The sequence below is a fragment of the Podarcis raffonei genome, chromosome 1 (genome assembly GCF_027172205.1).
Source record: "Podarcis raffonei isolate rPodRaf1 chromosome 1, rPodRaf1.pri, whole genome shotgun sequence".
Lineage (NCBI taxonomy): Eukaryota > Metazoa > Chordata > Lepidosauria > Squamata > Lacertidae > Podarcis > Podarcis raffonei.
Window position 1 is genome coordinate 58260797 of NC_070602.1, and position 20386 is coordinate 58281182.

Consider the following 20386-nt stretch of genomic DNA (forward strand, 5'->3'; position numbering starts at 1 on the left):
CCCCTCACCAGATATACATGCTCATTTCACTCAATGACATCATCTGAAAGATGTGCACCCTGCAAATATTTTTGCAGACCCTCCTCTTAAGGAACACGGTAGCTGGTTTTCAAAATTGTAATAGCACTTCACTCTTCCCCATGGTTACGGACTGTCTGGAGGACAGCAAACAGTGTGGTAAGTAGAATGTGGGAAAGTTGAAAACGAGTCATTCATTCCTATCATATCAAACACTTGCTCCTAGTGATATAATTAAGGTTATCCATGTGCTCTCCTTGTGGTACAGGAATTTGATCGAGTCACAAACATATGAGTAGCAAGGTGTGGTGATTGCCCCAGCAAGGGATGGGAGAAAATAAAAGGCATCGTTGGTGAAAATTTTGACATCAATGATATTTAGAACAGATTGTGCAGTTTGTTTAATGTCATTATGAATAATGGGTGTAAAATATAATCATAAAGAAATGACATTTGAGGGTTTTAAAATTACATACACCAAGAAGTGTTGTAAAAGAACAAAGGTGTGTATTTTGTTCACAGCAAATCTCACCCATCACACTTCTACATGTGGCCATAAAAAATGAAGTTCAACTTTGGTGGTGGTTACATATGTTAGCATTCATCTTTCATTTAGTCTGTTGTTTACTTTTCTAATATTTTGTTCTAGGTATGGATTTATTTTTGGTTTGGTACTCGGGTCACACTGTACTAGAGAGGCACAACCGAATAACTGATGTCTGTCCATCCAGCGACTGTTGCACTGAGTAACGAAGGCTAGCTGAACACTGAACAAAGTGGTCCTGCCAAGATTCACAAAACATGACTTAATAGGTGTCATTAAGTCAAGCATGGCCATAGCTGTTATGAGTTAGCACTGGTACCCAGCCTCCTAAACCCAGTCCTGTGTCATGTACTGTATGTACTGTACTTAAGCTGTTACTTAATGTGATAAATCTACACATTCCTTAAACACCTCTCTTCCTCTCCTCCACAACTAGATAGCTGGAGTGAGCTATCATTTATTTCTATCCTGCTCTTACAGGGCAAGCCTTTGGGAGCACCCACTGTTCAATTTTCTTGTGCCATTGAGCAAAAGTGGAGTGTATCTTGCTTTGGATCACAGCCTTAACATGATTTGATGCGACATGATATTTAACAGGAAACTCCGTCACATTTAATATATTTAGTATGACCTACCTTGAGGTTAAGGACCTCTCCTTTATGCATATTTAAATTTTATCTTTTTATGAGTGATTATCTGTTTCTCATTTTATGGGCATTTTATTGGCTTGGCTTTGCAATCAATGCCATTAGTGCAATTTTTGCATTGTATTGTCAGTCTATTGGCTACAACAATTAATAAAATATGATTTCATTTTATTGCTTTAGCAAGGGAATGCCCTTAAGAACTCAAATTTTCTTGCAACACAGATCTCATTCACAGCCTGTAATTCAAGGTTATCCAAGCAGTGGAGTGTGATAATTAGTAGACCTGAACATCCTTGCCTCCCAGATTAATAACCTATACTGAGAAGATGGGTCTACCAATTCCCATTAGAATTTATACCAGGGATGTGGAATCTGCCATCCTCGAGATTTAGTTAGACCACAATCCACATCATCCACCCAAGACAGCTTGGCCAATGGTTGGGGCAATTGTAGTCCAATCATCCCTGACTGCTGGCCAAGCTGGTTAGGGCGGATATAAGTTGCAGTCTAACACCATTTGGTGAAAGACTAGATGTTATGCAGCTTAATCATGTTTTATGTATTACATTTGTTATAGAACATTCTGCTCTGGGATTGAATTTAATAAAAAAATGGGTGAGAACTGCCTCAAACAAACAAACAAACAAACAAACAAACAAACCACCAACATCAAGAAGGCCATACATTCCCTATCCTTGATTTATACTTTGGAGATAGTGCAAGTCTGAGGCTAGGCCCTGTAGCCCACGACATGGACAGCAAACATGCCCCCACTGTGCGCGCAATGTTTTTGTTTTTAAATTGACTAACAGACAGGAGACTCCATATGTCTCTAATAAAGGGAAACTTTTAATAAGGCAGGAACAAAATGTTTCTCCCGTCCTTATTCTGACCCTCGTTATAAATCGTCCTGAAAGCCACCAAACATTTGAATCTCAATGTTTGGAAATAGGCTGTGGAATACAGGATTTTTGTTTGGTATTTTTCTGGCACATCTAAACCATGCTACATGGATGAAAAAATGCCTTAAACATTACCTATGAACACAAGCAGTCAACATGGCTTTACAGCAGGTGTGGGAACCTTTGGCCCTTCAGGTATTCATAGAATCATAGCATTGGAAGGGACCACAAGGATCATCTAGTCCAACTCCCTGCAATGCAGGAATCTTTTGTCCAGCATGAAGCACGAACCCACGACACTGAGAATCATAGCTGTCAACTTACAGATTTGAAAATAAGGGGCCAGCAGCCTTGAAAATAAGGGATCAGCAGCCAAAATAAGGGATTTTAGACAACCAGCTGAAATACAAAGTTAAAAGGGACCAGATAATTTGGGAGAGCAGCGCCGGTTTTTAGCCCTTCATTTCCAGAGGTTGCTGCTCAAGACACCAGCTGATGAAACACTGCAATTAAATAACTACAAGCAGCAACCACTTTTCGCACAAAACGAAGTCCAAGCTACGAAGATGCTGCTGCAGTTCTGTATCTTTTCTCTTGTTCTCCATCTGCAGCTCTCAGTTCCATCAGGCAGGGCGGGAGGGGGAATAGCACCGGAAGTAAACCTGCAGATCAGACCATCTATGCTAGTCTACCACTACAAATCTATGGGAGAAGTGCTTGCGGTCCTTCCTCCGCTTTCCCCCTCTATGGTTAGCACTTGGAACACCTGCCTTCGCCTCCTCCTCCTCCTCTCTCTGAACTGCTTTCTCTATGGTTGCCCTCGCTCTTCTCTCAAGGCTCCTCAGCAATTCATAGGCCGTGCCAGACTGGCCATCTCATCCGGGTCCTTCGGCGGCGCAGCCACAGTATGGCCTAGAGGGAGTGGCAACGGGCAAAGGGGAGGCCCTAGGCAGAGACGCTCAATTGGGCGGCCACGAGGAGGAGGGCGGCAGAAGGGCCCGAGGCTCCCGTCAGTCCCAGCGGGGAGGGGCTCCCGGGGGCCGAGGCTGGTGAGAGGAGGCCAGAGGGAGGTGGGCCGGGCAGCCAAGCAACACAGTTGGAGCCTCCCTCCTCCCTGGCCGGCAGGGAGGGAGGGAGAGGAGCTGCTTCCTTTGAAACCCAGGAAATTTAAGGGACATCATCAATAAGGGACAGCAGTGGGACACAGCGCTGGGATAAGGGAGTTTCCCGCCAAATAAGGGACGGCTGACAGCTATGCTGAGAATAAGTGTCTCATGTTCTACCGACTGAGCCATCTCAGAAGCGTTGATAAACTACAACTCCCACCAGCCCCAGCAAGCATGGCTAATGGCCAGGGATGTTGTAGTTTAGCAACATCTGGAGGACCAAAGTTTCTCGACACTTGCTTTACAGGGGGGGGGGGGAGCTTGCCATTGATCAGCAACTCATAATTTTATTTTTGGCTTCAGACTCAAGCGCAGAATGCAGAGAATCCTCTGCTTTCTTCTTGCCAGATAGAAGATTCTCTGCCAACAGCTATATTAAGCAATAAAGCAATTTTCACTAACAAAGGGCCAAGCTAGACATGAGAATGAAACCATCATTAGAAACTCTGTCTATCTCTATGCAATAAAAACAAACAACTGCATCTGTTACATACTGCAACAGAATGATTGGCCTTTCCTGGCTCCCAAACAATCTGCAGTTTCTGTGTTAGTTTCACACCATATCTTAAGATACTAGTATTCAGTCGTTGCCTCATACATGTGTTTCTAATACCTGGCCACCATAAGTCATGCTGTCATTAACTAGTGACCTATTAACACTTTCCTTTGCAAATCTATTGTTATGAATTGGGAGGGGGGGAAATCCCAATAATCTCTATATTCAGTGAAGTTGTCGGAGTTTGAGCAAACTCATTGATTCCTGAATTTAACAAGGGCTGGGAACAGCACCTGCTAACTTCCATCATCATGGTGATGGTGGGTTGCTGAAGAAACAATGATGCTGGTAGCCAGTCATTAGCCCTTCAATGGACGTCATCAACCAGGCAGAAGCCTCTGCCAGGCACAGAGGGAGGTTGCCAGGGTAATGGGGGGTGTGTGTGTGGTATCACTGCAGGAAAAGTGAGCGTCCTTTTGCACAGAGGTTTTTTGGCAAGACATTCTGGGAACCAGAAGGATGAAGTGAGGAGAACTCCACATGGCGCTGGCTGAAGGAGGCTGCACTGAGACACCAGCGGCCATGACTGGCTGCTGCTCTGGACCCAAGCTTGCTGAAGCTATGAGGGGAGCAATGAGAGACCCTCTTGGGATGTAATGTTCTCCACTGAGAGCTCCAGGTGTAAATATTTGTGAATAAACTATATTTCTAAGACCCTGTAGACCATGCTGTGCCTTGATTTTCCAGTGGAAACACAACCCTTGGTGAGTGCCTGGAAACCCCTGGAATCTTGCTACCACTCAGCAGAGATCCGGGGGGGGGGGGCTTAACACTGTTCACACCAGTCATCCTCCTCCTTCAGCTGGACAATGGACTTTGGTTAAAACTGTTAATATTACTAGATCAAGGCAGCTTAATCACTATTAGGAGTAGGGTTCATTTTGAAAGGCATGGATCATTAGAAGCCAGGGAGTGGATTCAACCTTCTATCACTTTCTTTTTCACGGGGTTCCTCCCCCGCTGCCCAGGCCTTTAAAATAATGTGTGATCTTGAAATCTGGGGTCTCAATGGCTACTCTGTGTTTCACTGCATGCTTGTGCTTTTAAACTGATTTTATTCTCTTCCTCTGCTGGTAACAACAAATGTGCTGAGATTTATTTTTAGGATATTGTATTTTAATGTTTTTGTTTTTGTTTTGGAGAGCTACTCAGAGAACTAATGCTACAGGTTGGCCTATACAAATATAGTAATCACAACTAATATAAGTTTCAATGGAATTTGGTGTGACTTTCTTCAGATTGGGACCAAACAATAAATATTACCATGAATAGGTATGGATTATTGCAGGATCCTTCACATTTTCTATTACTTTTTAGAATTAAGATTTCTTTAAAACACACACAGAGAGAATAAATAGTTGTGATCCATATACATACTTGTAAATTATATATAGTGAAAGGCTGACGTAATGTGTGTATAAGGAGGAGTTTTAGGTAGCATTGGGTTATCTGGCCCACTGACAAGAAAGATGTGATAAATGAAAAAAGAGTCACTTTTGAAAGAAGGCAGCAATGAGAGCGGAGCTGGCATAGTACATGAATGCAAATTTAGAGGAAGATTTAGGAAAACAGGCTTCAAGTGGAGTTTAACCAGATGGAAACAGACATTAAAGAAGGGTTCTCGGTTCTAAGAAAAGAAGCTTGAATGAATGCCTCCCCCCGATGTAGTTTTGAAAGGGGATAGATGTACATTTGCTATGGTGCACATGTACCAAATATTTCACCTGAATTTGGTTCCCTACCTGTTCTCATCCATCTACGTTGCAGGTGGCAGCAAATATATAAACAGCTGGGGCCCAGCAATACAGCCTGCAGAATGGGTGCAATAACTTGACACAAAAGCAAGCTTGTTTTTTGAAAGCCCCTGCTTTGCTGGCTTCTAAGTGAGTGCAGAAGCTAAAAGCACAAGGTAGGCACCTCACAGAAGGCTGGATCCTCTCAGACTACCTTGATATCTTGTTGTGAGAAAAAGGCAAGCCTTCCTTTCCCCAAAAATTTATTCACTCACTCATTCATTTATTCAATGCAAAGAACCATCCTAATCCCACAGTGTCCATTCAAAATAAGAGTGCTCTAAGAAACATAAACAAATAATGGGTTGGGTCCAGACTAATTTAGCCCCATTGAAATCAATATGAAATGTTTATTCCCATATTAACTAACCACCACTAACATAAGCCTGGATCCAAAACAGTATTTATAGGAAACCTGTCAGGGCAGAAGGAAAGATGTTTTTAAAGTAAATGTCTTCCAGTTATAAGCCTAAATCGCATTTTGAAAGAGAGGTCAATAGGAATGAACATGAGTTGCCCTATGAATTTCCTCTTTGAGAACTGTGGCTCTAGGATGCACTTCTGAAGAAAGAGGAAAATGGTGTTAAGTGTGGTTACCTTCTCACTTCTTATGACTGCTAATGTTAGCAGCAGTATTTGCGTAGTGGTACTCAAGACACACTTCATGTGATTAAAAGCTAGGAAACAAGGCACTTGTTAGAGCGCTAGCTAAAAGATCCATGTTTATCATCTGTTCTAAGAGAGTCACCGTAATGACTCCTTTCTCTTTCAAGCATAGGCAGCAACAGTTTCTCAGAGACCTGTTAATGCAGGATACTTCCCTGCCCCCACTGCAAAACACAATGGAAGGTGCCAATGTAAAAGAAGCTGCCCAGGAAATTAAGATAAACAGAATAATAAAATTACAAAAGAAAGTATCTCAGAATAATCTACTGAAACATACTCCATCTTTAAGTGATGGGATCCTCCAAGAAAAGACAGAAACAAAGGTCAAGGTTGAAATCCTATACATCAAGGATAAGGAGTCTGTGGCCCTCGAGATGATGTTGGACTACAACTCCCATCAGGCCCACCAACATGGCTAATAGTCAAGAGTGAAGGGCAGTTGGAGTCCAGCAACTCTGGAGGACCACAGGTTCCCCACCCGGGCAATACATATCCAGTGGCAACCCCTTCTGAATAGACATGTAGATGACTGCACTGTGCAAGTGCAATAGCTTCTGCAGGGAGGCTATTGAGAAGAGCATCCCTGTATCTTTTCGCCATGGGAAGGAGAAGTGCATGATGTTTGAATGCAAAACACCAACTGTGCCAGACCAAACATAGTCAATATACAATGCCAGCCTCCTCATGTATCTGCAACATTGGAATGGAGGCTCTTCTTAGAAATGGGTTAATCAGAATATACCAGTAATTGATAAGTGACATTCAAACACCACTCCCACAAAGGTGGAATATCAACACATGGAAGTGGTTTTCAGTGTGGTTTCCATGTGGGGCCTGTAATATCTAAATCAGATTGCCAAATCAACAACTTCCAGAGAAAGCTTGTTCCTCTACTGAGATGATGTCTTTATATCTTTATATTTAGAGACTACTTTGCCTATATTTTATTACTGAATTATATTGGCTTGGATCCAGACATTTCCTCCTTGTGAGGAAGGAGTCTTTTTCTGATGAAATGAGTCTTTCTACAGGTAGAAGAGCACATCTCACTGTAGACAGATTCCTCCATCAGAGGAGGGGAAACTAGTCCAATTTTTTTGACCTACTTTATTGTAGATAACCAATATTCACCATTGTGAACTGGAAAACTGTCTCTCAGTTTTCTGTATCTTCACAATATGTTTATTTCATTCTACCCTTGTATGAAACAACATTTGTACTCTGAAGAAATGGGAAGACTGTAAAAAGCTAGAATTGACTGAATAGGAGGCACACATTTCTGGATCATTTAACACATGTATATATACCGCTTACCAGGACAAAAGATCTCAAAGCAGTTTACAGTAGACATTATTCATTAAAAATACAAATAAAAAACAAACATTAAAAGAGAGTTGTTATGTATGTATATATATATATATATACACAAATCTTACACTGATAAACATTTAAGCACGACAACATGGGTGAAATACTTGCTCTCCCTGTCCCTCTAAACTTATGCAGCATGCAGATGTTATTTAAAGTCAATGTGCAACAACTGCAAGGCCAGAGTTTCCCTTTCCCAGATCACTGGCAACCTGTTCCCACATCTGTCCATGGGACTTTTGTCCATGATTCCCAGGAGAGAATCAAAATATATTAAGGGATTCTAAATTAAATTGTTTGTTTATGTCTTATGAAAAGGAAGGCTCTCTAGATGACCATAACTGATGTTATGTATCAATTGAAACCAGATAGCTAGAGAAATGAATCCACAGAGATCATGCCGATACACGTGTATCTAAGCGCACGCGCATATACACGCAAATCTGCAAGCTGCCTAATATATGGATAATAAGGGTTATAGAACAAAAACCGCTGACAACAACAACAACAACAATTTATTATTTGTACCCTGCCCATCTTGCTGGGTTTCCCCAGCCACTCTGGGCGGCTTCCACAGAAACCAAAAATACAGTAAAATCACACATTAAAAACTTCCCTGAACAGGGCTGCCTTAAGATGTCTTCTGAATGTCAGGTAGTTGTTTATCACTTTGACATCTAATGGGAGGGCGTTCCACAGGGCAGGCGCCACTACTGAGAAGGCCCTCTGCCTGGTTCCCTGTAGCTTTGCTTCTTGCAATGAGGGAACCGCCAGAAGGCCCTCGGCGCTGGATCTCAGTGTCCGGGAAGAACAATGGGGGTGGAAACACTCCTTCAGGACAATGCTCTATTAGAATGAATCGTCATGTTTGATTTTTCGGTGTGAAAGTTGCTCTTTTCAAGAGGAGAGAATTGTCTTCAGGGGCCTTGCTCATGGGCTCGACATCAAGATCCATTAGTGATAGGGCCTCCTGGGATACGACTCCATAGTTGTGGAACTTACTCCCAAGCAGCACACACTTGGTGTTTACTTGGTAGTTAGCCACTGTGACAGCAAGATGCAGGAGAAGATGTACCATTGGCCTGATCCAGCAGGCTCTTCTTATATTCTTAATGTTGATGATACCCATTTCAATGAACATCCCATAGAAATAAATGCATTGCAGATGTATGACATTTGCATCCACACCTGCAGCCAAAATGTGGATGTTGTCTAACAGTGCAACATTACTAATAATGGAATGTAAATTCAGGTGCACATCCAAATACCCAAACTCATCCATGTTCTGCCCCAACTCATCAACTATGCATGACTGGATCATGATGAAGCAGCACTGACTTTGTTACCTTGGTGACAGGGAAGTCATTAATTCTTCTGACACCAACCCCCCCCCCCTTTTTCTTTTGCAAGAGGATGGGAAATACCAAAAAGTTTTGAATTAAAAATGTATCTTGCTATTTCAGAACAGCACTAATTAGAATCTGTTCTTTGCAAAGTCGGTTAAAAATAGCGGTCTATTATAACCTTTGGACGGTTTCCCCCGCCCCTTCCCATTTGTTTGTTTCCTGAAGATCAGTTTCTGAGGACCAATAAAAGCAAATATGGTGAATGAATCATATTTTTCCCCAGTTACACTAAGCCACAGTGTGCTTGTTTTCTTAAATTTCCAAGATCCAGAGATAAAAACAGGAAAAAAAAATTCTCTCCCTCTTCAACTTATCAATGTTTTTACTGGGCAGTTTTCCCAATGTTATTAGTGGGCCAGTTGATGCTTCCTTGTTTTTGTAATGAAGACTACTCTCCCCCCCTCACAATTCCTCACTATCATGCTCATATATTTTTTTAGATGCTATGCCTGCACAAATCTCAAAAATATTTCTAATTCCCACACCCAAGAAGAATGTTGACCCCTCAGGTTTTTTAAGTTTCCAGCTCTGCTAATAACCTACCCAGCCACAATAAGACCCCATGGTCCTAGAAACCTGGTCATCAAAAGAAGTTGGATGTCGGAAGGTTCAGGACAAACAAAAACGTGTCCCTTCTTCACAGAGTACATAATTAAAGTACGGAATTTGTGTGTCAATGACCCCCAAGACACTCCTGAATAAAAACACGGTTCACACATCATTTTTGTTTTGGTTTTTGGCATAATTTTGGTCACAACTTTATTGAATTACAGTATGTGAGTGGTTGCTTAGGCATTGGTTAGTGACTATCTGTTCCCACTTGGAGGTAGGAACAGAACTGACAACCACACCCGTGCGGAAATCAGTAAGGGTAAACAATTTTGGGGAGGGAGAGAATAAAGCTGGGTGCCAGGCTCACACCTCTCCCCAAATGCTCCCTGGGGCTCTTGCGTGGCCCTAGTCCTTTGTCACGGATACGGACAAAAGCATGGCGAGCCCCTGGATTCCTTTAACGGAATTCCCTTGCAGCAGCAGCATTGGAGGGGCAGGCACAGCCAACCACATCCCCTCCACCAACCAAAAAATTAACCAATGCTTAACCGCAACCTTACAAGTTGTGACGACTTGCTACACAGTAGGCAAACCCAAATGGCCCCAGCCAATCAGCCAAATGGTAAAATTCCTACCAGGCCCCTGCTCCAAAGCAGACGACCCCATGACAGGCATAGCAAGGTCAGCGCAAACAAACCTTAATTAAAGGGAGGGTGGGTGGATAATCCGATGTGCGCAGCGAAAAGAGGAAGCTCAGCAGCAACCCCATCAATCAAATAAAATTGCAACCATCAATTTTCCCCAGCAACATTGGGGGGGGCAATCAAATCCGTGGCCATCCAAAGTAACCCGCCCAGCAACAGAGGGTGTCATGGTTGCTTCCACTGCAACACGTGCACTCCTTGAAGGAGAACCTGCTTTGTCCCTGCAAGATGTGGTGGAAGGAGTTTAGAGGGTTTTAATGGGGATTAGACGAATGCATGGAAGATAAGGCTACCAATGCCTACTAGTCATGCTGGATATATATGCTACCTACAGGATCAGTGGGAGTAGACCTCTGAATACCAGTTTCTGGAGAGAACAAATGGGAAGCGGTGCTATTGTCCTCATGTCCTGCTTGCAGGCTGCTCATAGGCATCTGGTTGGCCATGATGCAAACAGGATGCTGAATTAGACGGGCCTTTGGTCTGATCCGGCAGGGCTCTCCTTACATTCTTGTGAAAAGTTTGATAAGAAAATATGGTAAATCCTACAGAACAAAATGCAGGCAAGTTCCTCTCAGTAGTGCTGTGTTGAACATGTATCAATCTCCATAAATGAATAGGTTATTATTTGAAATGAATATATAACGTTAATGACGTGCATGCCTGTTAGCTTCAGAGACGGGAGAGGAGGCCTAATTAAATCAAAGTGGTTATTAGTCTCTTGTCACTATTGATTAATTATTAGCACAAGATACTTCATCACTTTAATTTGCAATGGAAATAGGTATGGCGTTACCAAGTGGAGAAATGGGGGAAATGGAGATAAAACTACAGGCTTGGTCTTGAAAGCTCTAATCCAGAACTGGCATATCATTATTTTAGCCCAGGAAATATCCCAATACAGTGGTACCTTGGGTTACATACGCTTCAGGTTACATACGCTTCAGGTTACAGACTCTGCTAACCCAGAAATATTACCTTGGGTTAAGAACTTTGCTTCAGGATGAGAACAGAAATTGTGCTCCGGTGGCGCGGTGGCAGCAGGAGGCCCCATTAGCTAAAGTGGTGCTTCAGGTTAAGAACAGTTTCAGTTTAAGAACGGACCTCCGGAACGAATTACGTACTTAACCCGAGGTACCACTGTATAGAGTAAGGTAGGGGGAAAGAATGTGATGCCTTCAAGGACTGTTCACCATGAACCAAAAGAGCATTCTGCTTTCAACAGATCCTATACCAAACCTTTCAAAGCTGAGGTAGGTCATACCACTTCAGACTGAAGGTGCAGTTAATTGAAGTTCCTCCACATTTGAAAAAAAAACCCAGACATCTGCACACAGAAAACTAGAAAACCAGGGAGAAGGGTAGGCAAGGGCTCTTTTCCCAAGTGCAGCACAGTTAATATATCTTCCTATATACATACAAATGTAAGGTGTGATCATGCTCTGCAGTTTGAATAGCCAAGCTACTAGGCAGCTATGGCAAGTGCTGCATAAGGAACAGCAGAAAGCCCTACGTGAGTTATTTAATGAAGACAGGGGGCGTGCTGTGAAGTGACTCTACCTCTTCATTAAACATGCGTGCAGTGAGGTTTAACGGGGTGTGTGGTTCAAGGAAAAAATAGGTTTAAATGAGAATTCCCTGGATGGCAAGATCCAGGTTTGGGGCAAGTACTCTTTGGTGAGAGAACCTCAGCAGTGTTTTAAAATCACAAAATATATAGCAAAAATAAAGAGCGGAAGAGCTTTAAAATATATGTGCCCTTGAGAGTTCCAAAACTATCCTCTTAAAAACTTTATTTCCAAAGTTTCCTGTTCTTCCGGCACAGGAAAAGGACTACACATTTGGTAAGTTAAAAAATGACTTACTTACAAACTCTTCAAAGGTTAAGTTCATGTACTTTTCCATACATTAGTCAGAAAAGTTTCACAGGCAGCAAAACTTAGTTTAGTTCCAAAGTGGTGAAGGTTCCAAAATTATTGGTATAGGGACTGAATAGTGGCTTGTAAGAGCCATGCGGTTTGAGCTTGGGAGAAAACAATAGGTCTGATTACATAGTTCCTCACGGTGAGGTAAGCCTGGCAGGACAGCTTACTCTATGGTCTTAACCCCTTCATACATTAATTAGACTTACGTTTGTTAGTGATATGAGACTGGCTATCCCATGAGAGGTAGGCGGGATTGGCGAGCAGAGTAGGCAGGAGTGACAGCCCTTAATACATATAACACACGAACATTCCAATATGTCAGCTCATATTTGCAATATGAAACGGTTACAGCCCAGGCACAAAGGAGATTTAGGCGACCCTCCCTCGCACCCACTGCCACACACTGAAAGAACATGTGAAGGAGGCTGTGGGATTTAGCCCCACCTTCTACTACCAGCATGAGCCATGTCCACACCCATACTGTCAGTGTCTTCTGCTGGCGTGAGAGCTCCTCCACATGAGGAAGGATCCTGGACCAATCAGCAAGACCACTATGTGCCGACATCTGTGCAAGCAATGCATGGATGGTGAGGAGCATGGCCACTGTGCATGGCAGTGGTGTGACTAGCCCACATGAAACCCACAAATTCTTCTTACATGTTCTTTCAGAGCTCTGAGGCTGCCATCTGAAACTCCTTATAGATTTTCCTCACCAAAGAACTAGGCTAGTATGGAGCTCCACATGCAGAAGTAGAGTTCTCAGTGGCTGAAAGGGAAGAAAGAGAATGAGGGCACCCCTTCCCTTCCCCCAATATAAGTAAATAACTGCTAGGGGAAATGCTGTACCTGGGAACACTGCAGCAGCTGGAGGTTTGTGTCCCAGCCAGCCCTGTCTTTAGCATATGCACCACTGACAAAGTCGAAAGTCCTTTAGTGAAACAGTAGGTATACATTTCGGCAATACCTAGGTATATATGTATTTTGTTTTTCTAGTTTGATCAAAATTATTTATTATTTCATAACAGGTAGATAGTTAAGAGCTTCGGCAGCGGGCACCTGGCATCCCCCAGAATTCACCCCGCACCCCTTGCACCCCCAGGTAAAGATGGCCCTGGTCCCAGCATTCATGGAAATGCAATATATGGGCCCTTGCTCCACAAGTACCTTATCCATCTCAATGATGGTCATTTGACTAGGTTTATTAACAGCCTTGGAGAACACTGTAGTAGACCAGCTTCTCCTCTTCATCTGCACACGTCTGCAGATGTAGCAAGAGGAGCATGAGGCTCTTCATGCCGCCCATCTCACCTAGTCCCATGAAAAGTCAGTGGGGCTTTTAAAAAGTCTTAGAATTACCGTCCTGCAATAACATCCTCTGTATACCATTTGGTGGGACAACGCAGTTCCCATAGAAACAAAACAATGTTTTATTAATGCTGCCCGTTTCAAAGCTGACTCTGCCCTGCCACCACTTGGTGGTTCACACAAACTCAAGATCAAGATTCGGGGGGGGGGGGGGGGACCAAAACAAAAGGGAAGTCAACAAAAGCCACTGCTGGAATTATCAGTACCGCTTGCCTCATAGGACAACATGTCTGAGTTTGAAGGTCCATGACAGAGCAGGCAATCAGTCATCTCATTCACCCTTTCCCTTTATGAAACCACAAACTCACAAAGGAGAATGCCAATGACTCGGAGGGAGGAGCTGACTGTATTCCGAAAAGGGAAATCCTGTCCCTTTAAGAAATCTGAGTAGCCCAGGAAAAAATCCACAAGATGCAACTTCTCTCTTCCTAGTAATGGAGTAAAAGGAAAAGAGCTGCTGACCAGCACCTGTTAGATACCAGGCTCTTCAAGGCTTTTAACGGGCAGCAGAACTGCTGCACATTTCAGATTAAAGGTCTCCCTAGAAGGCAGGACACACAGTCAAAAGTAGCCAAGGACTTAGTAGAAAATCAGGGACCATGTCATTATTTATATTGGTCTGATGCACTTGGGGGAAATGGCCCCAGAGGCATTTGTTGCTTGCAAGGTTTGAAACAAAATACGGTTAGCTGCTTTCTTATTTTTGCTTACTTTTGGAAGAGCAAAAATTACCCTTGTGCATACTAATTCTGGCTACCCAGATAACAAGCAAGTTATGGAGTTCAAATAGAAGGAAATCTAGTGCTAGAATTATGGTTGGGAAAGTTTGTTTGCCTTTGATGGAGTGCACAAAGCCTCCTCAACCCAGTTTCCCTCTATCTTTGCCAAATCCCAGGTTTGCTGTAGCCATCTAAGAACAGGAGCTTAAAGGAGGCAGCAGCCACAGCACAAAAAAGGCCAGAGCGTCTCTACTCCCAGTATAATTAAAAGATAGAGGTAATAACAAAACATTGGGTTGGATCGAGATTTAGTCATGCTTAGACTAGACCCACTAAAATCAATGGGACTTAAGTCTGTCCCATTCATTTCAGTGAGTGGAGCCTAAGCATGACTAAGTCTGGATCTAAGCCATTATTTAGATTTTCTAAATATTTTAAGAGAGGCAGAGCTTTAGAGAATAAGAGCGATAGCCTGACCTAGCTCTATTAGTCCAAAGGTGAATAAAGCATACGAATTTCTTAAGATTTTAGTGCAGTCCAGTAATAAGAATACATGCCATGATACCTGTATAATATGCACTGATATATAACCTATCATGAAGGAATATTAGTAGCCCTTTAAAAATGCACACATATATAATTAGTTTTATCTCATCAACAACCTCCCATGGCAGTATGTTCCACAGATTAACTATATATATACAGTTCTGACTTTGATTCTCTGGTGAACAGAAGAAATAATGAACATTTGTAGAGACGTTTTGATACTGAAATCAGTGTATGATGGATTTGCATGATATATAGCTTATCTAATTATTCATGTATCTATAGATCTGTGGATATACATGCAGATAGGTAATTTACCAAAAGAGGAAGAAAATGCAAATAACATTTGCAGGCAGCTCTATATGGACACTAGCCCTTAATTTTATCAGGTAGATGCCAAGTCTAGTGCTTAATGATAAGTTAAATACCTGTTCCTTACTTGCTCATTCTCTAGTGGAGAGCTATGTACCACAGACAAATAACATGCCCCATGAGTAATGATTGTTCAGTACATTTATCAACTGACCCTTCAAACTGATTAATTAACCTATGATAGCCAGCTTCCTGTGTGTTGCCTGATCTTTCTGATTTAAAAGCTCTCCTTCATGTTGAACCTTAGTATGAAGCTGGCCTTCTCTTCTATACATATCATAATATGTTAGTGGTGAATACTTAATATCGAGCGAATAAGCAGTATTTTGGTATACAGCTCAGCAGATTCATATCAGGCTAATTTCCTAAGTGTTCCTTCCTCCGCCCCCTGCTCCCCCCAGCCTCAGACACTCTGGCTGGTGAGAAATTTGATGAACACTTTGGGCTGAACTCCAGTTCAATATCTGGCTGTTTTAATAAGCAGCTTCAAGATATTGCTACTTCATGGGAATTTAAAGAAGGGAGTAGAGAGAAGGGCTCCCTATACTATTCTTAGAAGCAAACAGTCAGATTTGGCAACTTGATTACAAAGCATGGAATTTATAAACTGTGCCATTCTAAAATTACTTCATTTGTATACAGTTCAGTTGGACAGTCATGTGTTGCAACATATTCCAGTTTAACAGCGCAGTTCTGTAACACCCACAAAATCAAAAGGAAAATTGAGCCACACAGTGGATGCTGGTTATGTCATGTGTTGTCCAGCAACTGGAACTTGTATAGGAAATGGTCACTGAAAGATGTGAAATAAAAATGTGCATGCATCCAACATGCCCTTGATTTATTTTTAAGGGAAAACTGGAGAAACTTCCAAACCCTCTTCTTCAAACTATTCAACTTTAAATGTCTAGTGATGCTTCACAGCTGTGTTAACATTGAAGCATTTTGCCTTCTTATGGATTAAAGAAATTTCCACACTACTGATTCCTTTAATAAGTTACCAATCTATATTATACCAGGTACCACACTCACAACAAGTGTCATTGATAGTTTCCACAAAAACCTTTCTGGACCTCATCAAGTTGCACACATACTCAAGACATAACAATTGTAAAGAAAACTCAAACACAGCTCCTTAAAACATTAAACGCTACCCCAAACACTAAGAATCCACAATCTCCCCAAAAGTAAATACCATGACAATACCGTAAGAGCAACACCAATGTAGCTTCTTCCCTTTATATTGATAACATTGTGCATTTTGCTTTGCAAGTTGCATTATATACATTTCAGCATTTAATCTGTATGTTTCTGCACCCACAGAAAGACATTCTGATGAAAACCTTGTTTCTTCCGCAGCTCAGAAGTACGACAGAAACAACGGTTTCCAAACCTAGTCAGGGATAATAAACACAGATGAGCTCCTACATCCGTGCTTGCCTTTATTTTAAAAGAAAAGGCGGCTAGTGCTTTTATCTTAGCAGGACTGTCAGGACAGTCGTATAGTTTTGCCAACAGTGCAGTCATTTCCCATTTATTACGAAGGTCCTTCCTCCTCAATGGGAGGGCAGAGAGAGCTTTAGAATAACTTGCTTTCCAGAAATAATTTCCAATGCCACCCCTGAGGTCCAAGCTCGGTGCGGATCCTTCCCCATTCCAACTCCAGCACACTTACATGACTCGCGGGGAATTCTGTGAAGATCAATGCCATCCGTCTCCATTTCTGAGCCAAGTCTGGGAGGCTGAGCCTGGCGAAAGAAATGCTTGGCGGAATCTTCTCCTTCCTTCCTTCCTTCCTTCTCTCCCCTGAAGAGTTTCATTCAAGGAGGCAACCCCACTATTGCTGCAGCAGCCCCGTCTGGGGAGCAGCAAGCATACTTGTCCAAGTAGCAGCAGCAGCTCCTACTTAGCCCGACCCATGCTCTTTCATCACGGCAGGGATGCCACCAACCGAAAGCAGCCTCAGCAATGCAAAAGAGCGGCGCGTGGGGTGTTGCACTGAGGAAGCGTCCCACCTTGGCAGCAGAAATTCCCCCACCTCAGGGGAGAAAACACACACACACACACACAAAACCTCGCTCGCTGCTTTTCCCGGGCACGCACAAAAGTCAAGGGTGCAACCTTTGCCTGGCGCACAGAGCTCTGGCACTCATGCTGATCCCGGGGTTTGAGGAACTCCCTGGCAAAGGGAGAGGCGGGGAGAGGAACCGACTTTAAAATAGCAACGCCGCTTGGTCACCCAGCCGGGCTCTCCCCGCTCTTGCCGCCGCCGAGACCAAAGGCAGCGGGAAAGAGGCAGCCCGCCACGTGACTCCTGCCGGCGAGGAAGAGCAGCAGCGCCGGGCGAGCGCCAAGCTGGAGGTGGAAGCGGCGGGGCTGCTGCCTTCTTCCCCGGCCAGGGGCGCGAGGAGCGCTTCTTATAGGACGCTCGCCAAGGCCAGCGTCGCGAACTCTTTGCTTAAGACGGGAGGGCGGGAAAGTGAAGGGTGGAGGCGGCGGCGGCTCCAGCCGGAGTTTCCATTATCACCCAAGCTCAGCCTTAACGGCCTCCAGCCACCACCTAAGCTGGACGCGTGGAGTTGGGCGGTTGGACAACGCCTTTTGGTGACTTTGGGTCGCCTTCGCCTGCGTCACTTACACATGGCGTGGGGGAGCGCAGGGCCTGTTTTCTGTGTCAAGGCTGTTTGCATTTCCATGGAGAACCACCGAGGATAGAAAGGGCTGCTTCTAAGGGTGCCGCTCACCCACCCTATGCCAGTGCTTCATGTGGGAAATGAATGCTGAGGAATGGGCTCTTAATTCTGTGGGGGGAGAGACAGGCACACACCTCAGTTGCAACTTAAGAGGCACCTTGAAGACTGAATATATATACTGTATACACACACACATTTTTTATGTGCCTGCACCTCAGCCATCATGTACTGCTCCATAGTTAAGAATGACAGTCTCTTGTCTCATGTTCCTTTTTATTCTGCTGTTCTGCATGTCTTTTCTCCTCTGCCTGCTTTTCTGTGTTGACTTACTCAGGTGTGCTGTGCAGGAGCCTGGCATCAGTCTTGGTCAGACGTATGCTAGGGACCTAGCATGGTGCACCATAGCTGACACCCACCTGCACACTTAACTGGGTTAGCCCTTAAAGCAAACAAAAATTCCAGAGAATGCCAGGTAGCTGCATTGTGCAAAGGAGTATTCTGGAAAAACAAAAGGGGTATGTGCATAGTTACCCTGTTCCGTACTGCAAGATGTAATGGTGGTTTCCAATATGGAGGATTAGGTTATCAGTGGGTATTAGCACAGTGCCTATGTCTGCCTCTACTGTTGGAGTCATTTGAAACTGAATGCCAGTTGATGGAAGTCACCAGTGGGAAGAGTGATGTTGCACGGGGGGCCTCCTTGCAGGCTTCCCAGAAACATCGGATTGGACACTGTGAAAGCAGGAGATGCTGGGCTAGTAGGGCCTTTGTTCTGATTCATCTGGCTCCTTCTTATGTGCTTATAAGTACGTGAGGGAAGAAGCCATCTTTTTATTCCTTACCCAGTGACCCTGATGATGTGCTGCCATTTGGAGTAACTTCCCACACTCTGCAGCCACCCACCATGCTGTCAGCACCACCAAAATTGCTGCTCATCTCATAGCCTAGTAACTAAAATAAAAAACAGGGTGGGGTGGAATCCCAGCTCCTATTAGAACTTCCCTCAGGTGGTGGTACACATAGTTCTACAAGGGTGATGCTATCTCGTAGTTTCCTTGTAAAACACTCGAAGGCCTAGAGCAGAGTAATTTGAATAGAGACGAGATCCCATCTAGAGCTACCTATTTCCATCTATGTTAGTGTGGCTCAGTCACTTCCTCAGCTACAGAGCAATGTGCTTTGGCACAAATCTCAGATGCAGTTTCGGATGCCAGTGTCAGGCTGTTTTCATACTCAAGCACTAACTCAGAGGTGTAGGAAACTGAAGCAGGAGGATTCTCTCCACTGACAACACATAGAATCACACTATAGACAGATAGGGGCCCTGCAGGCATCTCACGTTGTAGTGTAAACCGTTATAGAGAGTGAAGCCCTCTTGAGGTGTTTTAGACTAACAAAACATGGGAAGGTGCAAGCAAAGAGACATTAGCTCCACATACACACCTGTTTCCATTTCAGTCACATTTGTGAGTGCCTTTTAGGTTCCTTGCAAGCTCTAGACTTCATTGGACCATCCAGCTCAATATTATTTGCATTGATTGAAACAGCTTTCCAGGTTCTCAGGCAGCGGACATTCCCAGCCCTAGCTGAAGATGCCAGGAATTGAACCTGGGATGAGTTCTGCTGCTGGGCAGCATCTGCTTTTAGAGGTGTGGGAGGAGCACCAGCCAATTTTTCCTTTTCAGAATAAGAGGCTGTGGAGGGGCCTCATGTGGATCGTAACCATGGCCCATGAAGTAGGAAGCTGAAGTCTCTCCTCCTTGTGCTATTTTCCTCCCAAAAATGTCCACCCCAGCAACTGTTGCCCCTACAGCAGGATGGGGTGGCACTGCTCACCTGAGCTGTCAGTCGCAACGCTGCTGTTTTATTTCACAATTCTGCAGCTCCATAGAAATCTGGGGTACGTGGATTTATATCTCCTGACTCCCCGCATCCCTTAAATGGAATCTCCTATAATTTATGGAGATTCACTCTTCTGAAATACCAAATGTTTCAAATAATGGTTACTCTTCAAAATGCGTGATCTATGATGATCCTACCACTCACTGTTTTTCTCCTACTGGAGTTGGAATACAGTGAACTTAGAGGTCTTGGGGGGGGGGAATGAGGCATCTCCTGTATCGAGTTTCATAGACAAGACATCATAAGGCAGTGTGGGAAATATCAATTTACGGCTCCTCCAGATGACCTGCTTATTCAGCATTCATCCTGATTATTATTATTTTGCACAAAACTTACTTGGTTGTCAGACTATGTCCGGTCTTTTTTATTTTTTTTAACTGAGTAGTCATTCTTATTTGTTTAAAGGGCTGAGTGGTTCCATAACAGTGAGCGTTTATTCCGCATTCATCCTGATTTGTGTGCTTGCACCTAGCAGGGTATTTAGACATCTTCCCATTCTTCATTTGTTCATCCCACACTTTTATTTTTCATTTCCCTGTCAC

At 43.6% G+C, this 20386-nt stretch overlaps 1 protein-coding gene across 9 annotated transcripts in view; it reads right to left on the reverse strand.

Annotated features, from left to right (window-relative positions):
* Nucleotides 1-20386, reverse strand: part of ANO1 (anoctamin 1) — a 143442-nt gene that overhangs the window by 106133 nt on the left and 16923 nt on the right. For 3 of the 9 annotated variants that reach the window (XM_053388700.1, XM_053388719.1, XM_053388710.1), the window contains exon 1: nucleotides 16925-17787. The exons of 1 other annotated variant lie outside the window; for it this stretch is intronic. In XM_053388700.1, the coding sequence (XP_053244675.1) occupies nucleotides 16925-17069 (145 nt within the window). In that variant the 5' untranslated portion in view covers nucleotides 17070-17787. Of the gene's footprint in view, nucleotides 1-16924; nucleotides 17790-20386 lie in introns of those variants that run through there. 5 more of the 9 variants (XM_053388685.1, XM_053388677.1, XM_053388745.1 and 2 more) reach the window with 3 other exon arrangements.